The following is a 6,820-nucleotide window of genomic DNA, read 5'->3' on the forward strand; positions in this document are numbered from 1 at the left end:
GGCAATTCTCTAATCAATCCTTATTATTTAGATTAGGTGCCACGTCACGCAATAAATAAACCATTTGAATGGTGTTATCGTAATTATATGCCAAGAAGAATGGCAATTGGTTACTGTTGAACTAAATGGAAGAAAAGGAGCATTTTGTCCTCACGCTCCAATCCATTTTAAACAAAACATCTTTCTATATAAAAATAATTCTCCTATCTCGGCGAACATTTCGCTCCAACCCGTCCTTCTCCGATCGTCTCTCTTCATCTCTCTCCCTCCCTCATCCCCCTCTTTTCTCTTTCTCTCTTCCTCTCTCTATCTTCGTCTCTGACATCCTTCTCTCTCTCTCTGAAACTCCTGCTGCGTTAGGAGTTGCGAGATGGGGCAACAGTCTTTGATCTACAGCTTTGTGGCTCGAGGAACGGTGATCCTCGCCGAATACACCGAGTTCAAAGGGAATTTCACCAGCGTCGCTTCTCAATGTCTTCAAAAGCTCCCCGCCAGCAACAACAAGTTTACGTACAACTGCGATAACCACACATTCAACTATCTCGTTGAAAATGGTTTCAGTAAGTCTAATGATATTTGGATGTTCTCTTCTTTATTTTCATATAGATTTTTTCTTCTTTTTTCCTTATTCCTTTTGATATGTTTCCCGTGTGATTCATGTTTGGTTTGCTTGATTTTTATATTTCCTTGTTGATGATCTGTCCTTTCGTCGTAGGAGTTAACATTTTTTAAATAGATGTAGTATTTGTTTTATTTACTTATTTAAATTTTCATCTGCTGATGAAGGCCTCTTTTCCGTCTGATTTTGGTTCATTCGGTGCATGTTCTGGTTGATTTGGATAATTTTCATTACGCAGCTCATTGATTTCACTGTTTATGTGCATTTCCGGTGTCTTTGATATTGTTAATCTGAAGGAGGACTACAATAATCTGGTTTAGATCCATTGCTCTTTTCTGTTTACGTCGTTTTCAATATCGTCGCCTTCGGAATTGGGATTATTTTTCTGACATTCTGACTGGTGGACTAAGTCAACAAAACATCCTGTAAAGATAATTAGACGTAGATTGTTGAAGATGCATTAACTTATCCATTTATGCTCATTTGTTATTGATATAAAGCATGGAAGAGGTTACACCACACGAAGTTTACATCGAACGAGGAGAACAAACGATCATTGTTATTAAGCTGGTTATTGTTGTTATAACATATTGGGTATTATATTAGACAACTTGTATGTTGATACTAATATGAATATGTGTTATAAATGCATGGATATAGATGAAAAATATGGAAATATTTGGATATATTAAGAAAATACATACAAATTTTATAAATATATTAATAACACTAAATTTAAAGTTAAAATATCCACAAATAATATATAAATACATAAGAAATGTGAATTTTAATGATATATTAATATACTAGGATGCATAAATCTCATATAATTTTATTGATTCATCAATCAAGTGTCCGATACACATGTTATATACATTTTTACAAATTAATACATGCACATGGCCATTATTTTGTTTTTTCTATTTAAATCCAAGGCACAAAATATATGCAATTATTATATCAATTATTTTTTATTATACTATTTTTACTTTTTATCATCAACAAAAAATTCATCTAAAATATGGGTTACAAAAAATTCAATTATTTGTAAGCCTGCAAAGTGTGATAAGGTAGTGGTGGTCAAGCCTCCGAAGGTCTAGAGGAGAGCGACAATGGGAGGGGTCAGTGATTGCCAGGAGAGAGGAAAAGAGGAGAGAGAAAGTATGGGTTACTCCTTCATAATGGGTTTGATAAAGGTCTTAATAATGGATCCCATATGGGTATGGGCCCCTATTTATAATGTTTTGGACCTCCCACTTTCTAGAATCTTCCTATATCTTATCTTTTCCTATTTTGTCCTTCAGTTATTATTCTAGAAAGCTATGGTATTTAAATTGATGCAAATTAAGTGATCAATCAGTTTGAACCAGTTCAATCTAACTTGGGTTTACACTGGATCGACTATGTTAATGCACTATATAAATCCACTTTCTTATACATCATATGCAAATTCATAATTTTTAATAACTAAAATAATTATTCCATTATTAATATTTTATTTCTATAATTTTTCTGAAATAAAAAAAATTTTTGATATAGATTTTGATTAGTGTATTTGATATATCCAATTTAATATTATATTCTCAAATATTTTGTGAACAATATTTTTTTTTGTGAATAATAAATGGTCATTTACTAAAACACCCCTATAGTTTGCAACCTATTTTGACTTTCACTAAGAAGTGTTTGTTTTGCCATTTGAAAATAGTAACATGATCACCTAAACTAAATGAAAAATGTTTAATGACATGGGCCCATGATTGTTTATTTCCAAAATTACCCTTAACACTTCTTTCTATAGAAAACAAAATCAACCAAATAGAGCCAAATAGAATGGTTGCTCATGTCTTACTAGCGGCAAAAATGGTACTCTCATTTTTATTTTCCTTTCATTAATTTATTCAAATGGATGTTAAGGTCAAAACTACCACCATCCTCTGTTATCTAATGAAAAGTCAATTAAGTAAAATGATTATAGGGTGTTTTAATAAAACAAAAACTAAAGGGTAGGTTTGTGTAAATCAATGAAACTATAAGGGGCGCTTTAGCGAATGACCCAATAATAAATATGTTGTTATTTAATGTAAACTAAAATAATAATTTATAAAAATATATAAAAATTTTAAGACACTTATCAAGGAAAATTTATAAATTTTAAGTTAGAAAATAATAATTCTATTATTAATAATTAGTGTATAATTTTTTTGAGATTAAAAATCATTTTTAAATATAAATGTGGATTGGATGTACTATTTATTTCATTAGTTTATAAAATATCAAATTTGAATATTATTCTTTTTATTTTAGTTAGAATTGTTCAATATAAATATATTTTATTTATTTGGATTGCATGTAGACACAAAAGTTAATAAAAGTTATAATATATTTCACTTATTATCGCAAGAATTCAGACACCCCATATCAAGCATATCGACATTTCAGTCATTGATTGTTATTAGTTTTCTTTTTCCTGTTTCAGTGCACCTTATACTGCTCTTAAGTGTCTGAATTGTTGACCATTCTGGAAAGAAGTTTTTGATGTCCAAAGCACCTGATCATCTTTGGATAATTGTAATTGATGAAGGATAATGATTGCAGCTTCTGTCATGAACAGTAAATGTTTATCTTTTTCGATATGAATTGCTATTCAGGCATTTTAATCAAGCGGCGATTAGTTTTCTGGTATAAACTACATCTTCGTGACACAAAATGTTATAGTTTATTGCTGGTTTGAGTTAGTTTTGTACTTCATGACTCACTACTACGTTCATATTAATCTGGTTCAGTTGTTATTGGAGTGTTAGTTGATTAACTAATTTGCTATGCTTTTCAATCATAAAAACCTTCTCTGAGGTTTCACTTTCCCCAAAACCTCTCCTGTTTCACAAAAACCTGTAATTATCTCCTTTCCATCTTTGTTTCAGTAATGAAGACTTCAAAGTTACGAAATTACCCTTATAGCTTAGTAGGGAATCTTTCAATAAAATTCAAAATGCTAGATCTTTCCTTCTAAACTTCACTAGACCTAAAGTTTTTATAGAGTAAAATTACTTTATTCTTTTCAATCTAACTCAAGGATTTTTTAATTAAAAGTGAAAAATTCTTTTAGATATAAGCGTAAAATGGATACTTTTGAAAAACTAATGCATTAGGAAAAGGAGGTAACTATAGGTTTTTTCAATACTACAGGGGAGGTTTTTATAATTGTCAAAAACCTCAGGGGATATTTTTGTATTTCACACAAAAAAATCTACATGAGTATTTATGCATGTAATAGGAATCTAAGTGTGTTAGATGTCTTATTTCAAGCAGTTTCTTTAATATAATCCTGGTTTACAATCTAACTTATTTATTTCAAACATTTCTCATTCCAAAATCTAACAAGTACTGATTTACAATCTAATCCTGATTTATGAGTCATCTAACAAATTAGGTAAATATGGGTCAGACCAATGGACGTCCTGGATTTGGAATTCAACATTTGGAAACAGAGGTTCAAAGATTGTCTCAGAATTTAAATATTTTGAGCTAGTTATATCTATAATAACAATCTGAAGATGTAGCCTGTAGGGTCTGGGAAGCGTGATAAAGGTCTGGAACTCCTACACTTTTTTACTAGACTTGTATTCAGTGTAACATGTGTCTTCTCATAGGTATGGGTATTTTCACTTATATAAGGAGATACTTGTCAGTTGTCACAGACTGAATGGAAGTGCAAGAAAAGAATGGAGGAGATCCAGATGCACACAGTTTCTTAAGTCAACTATCAATGTAGTAGGACTTGTATATTATATACTTTGGGATGTCAGTTCCTCTTAGACAACTTAGGGAGGAGCCATTTATCAAATATCTTTATTTGAACTTAGGGAGGAGCCATTTCCTTAGACTAATGACAATGTCGTAAGATCTGTAATGGTCATGACTTGTCCTGAGGATGGGGGTCCTGAAGTAATAAGAAGCTGAATTATCAGTTTTAGTATCTATTTTGTTCTACTAATTTAGTTGTTTATTGATGTGATGTAGGAGTGCTCATTTGAGCAGTATTTTAATATTTGATTACTATAAATTTTTCCTTGACCATTGCATAGTTCTGATTTTTATTGTCTTGGATCCTGCAGCTTACTGTGTTGTGGCAGTTGAATCTGCTGGCAGACAAATTCCCATTGCCTTTCTTGAACGAGTGAAGGATGATTTCAGCAAGAGATATGGAGGAGGAAAGGGTACTACTGCTTCAGCCAAAAGTCTGAACAAGGAGTTTGGGTATTCTGCTTATCTCTAGCCTTTTGACAATATTTGTTATCAAGGAATTATATGATAGAAATGACAATACTTCTTCATCAATGTCATTAGGCCAAAACTCAAGCAGCACATGCAATACTGTGTTGATCATCCAGAAGAGATAAGTAAGCTAGCAAAAGTGAAGGCCCAGGTTACAGAAGTTAAGGGAGTGATGATGGAAAATATTGAGAAGGCAAGTCAAAATAATTTCTTGTAATTTTTTTTTTTCTCCCGAAAAGTTCTTCTGTTCACCTGATTTTTCCACATTGCTGCTAAATATCATTATCATGCTTCAGTCAGAGATTAGTTGGAACATAATTTGCACTGCTTTTTCCAATTGAAAAAAAAAATGCTGTTTCATGGTTTGGGATGTGTTGAATGCTTAATTAAGAATCTTATCATGTACAGGTTCTTGACCGAGGTGAGAAAATAGAGCTTCTGGTGGACAAAACAGAGAACCTCAGGTCGCAGGTTAGTTGAAGCATTTGCCATGTATTAACAGCTGACTTGATAGCTGGTGAAATGTTTAACGTTGGAATTTGACCAGAACCTATTTTTTGTTTCATTTGGATTGTATTCCTAAGGCTCATTTGGAAGGAGTACAAATGCAAATATGTAGAGTGCAAAACCTTATATTTTGCATTATTTTGTATGTATTTGCACAGTACATATTTGCATTTGTATTCTTTCCAAACTCAGCCTAAGTGAACACTACTGACAAAAATATGGAGATTATTTCCATTTCCCAGTTGAGGATTATGGATTTTATCCTAGCTCTGATCTTCATGTCATCCCTTTTCTCATATTTTCTTCTGTTTGTACAATGAGTGATATCTATATACATTTTTTTATCATTGTTTCAGGCACAAGATTTCCGGCAGCAAGGAACCAAATTAAAGAGGAAGATGTGGTGGGAGAACATGAAGATAAAGCTTATTGTTTTGGGTATTTTCGTCGCTTTGGTTCTCATCATCGTCTTGTCTATTTGCCATGGTTTCAATTGCTGATCAAGCACAGTTGCTCTGTTTCGCTTCCTGTAATGCTTGATTAGAGTTATCTTACTAGATTGGTCCTGGTCAATGGTCATCCTCTGTGAATGAGTTTTTTCTCTTGCTTATTTTGCCCTTTTCCCTTGACCTTTTTGGTTACTCACCCCTTCTTGTCAGCTAGCATTTGGGGATGGGAATGGTTATACTTTTGAGGACATTGCATGTATAGAGGGTACGAATGAATTCTTTATATGTAATTAGAAGTCTTTTGATGCCGGAAGCATTTTGCTCAACAATGCTGGGAATATTTGTTACAAAATTCCTTTTTGTTACTACGGATTACTCGGTTCCAAAATGGTCCATGTGTGCAAGAAAATTTTAAATGAGATTTTGCAGATAAAGGAAGAATAATAGGTGATATATATATATATATATATATATATATATATATATATATATATATATATATAATTTATTGGTTTTGAAACACATCTATGCTATAAACTTCATAGTCTGATTTTAATTAACCATTCAATTTGAATTTATTCTTTCCAAATAAAATCTAGATTTGATCATTTTCAGTAATTATTTTTTATTGATAATAGTTGGAATTGCATTCATTGAGGAAATCTCAAAAAACAATATACATCTATCTATTTATACTACCTATAAAAGTGTGAATGAGGAGGTGTTAGGAATGGCAACGGGGCAGGGCAGGGACGGGGAGCCTCTCCCCATCCCCATCCCCATCCCCGTCACCATTAAGGGGATAAGGTTATCTGCATCCCATCCCGCGGGGATCCCCATCCCTACGAGAATTCCCATTCCCCGTGATTTTTTATAATATTAACCATTTTGTTTTTGATTTTTATTTTATTTAAAAACATAAAAATAAAATAATTAAAATTTATGATCCTATTAAAAAAGATTCAAA

The 6,820-nt window shown here is 32.1% G+C and overlaps 1 protein-coding gene across 1 annotated transcript; it reads left to right on the forward strand.

The window, feature by feature from the left end:
- Positions 1–217: 217 nt before the first annotated feature.
- Positions 218–6,241, forward strand: LOC148874812 (putative vesicle-associated membrane protein 726). Its single transcript, XM_088964457.1, has 5 exons — positions 218–560; positions 4,738–4,879; positions 4,970–5,090; positions 5,306–5,368; positions 5,761–6,241. The coding sequence occupies exons 1-5, from the start codon at positions 371–373 to the stop codon at positions 5,902–5,904; spliced, it is 660 nt and encodes a 219-aa protein (XP_088820583.1). The 5' UTR covers positions 218–370; the 3' UTR covers positions 5,905–6,241.
- Positions 6,242–6,820: the final 579 nt, after the last annotated feature.

The sequence above is a fragment of the Nelumbo lutea genome, chromosome 1 (genome assembly GCF_056320005.1).
Source record: "Nelumbo lutea isolate HS-2025 chromosome 1, American lotus-T2T, whole genome shotgun sequence".
NCBI classification, from domain to species: Eukaryota; Viridiplantae; Streptophyta; class Magnoliopsida; order Proteales; family Nelumbonaceae; genus Nelumbo; species Nelumbo lutea.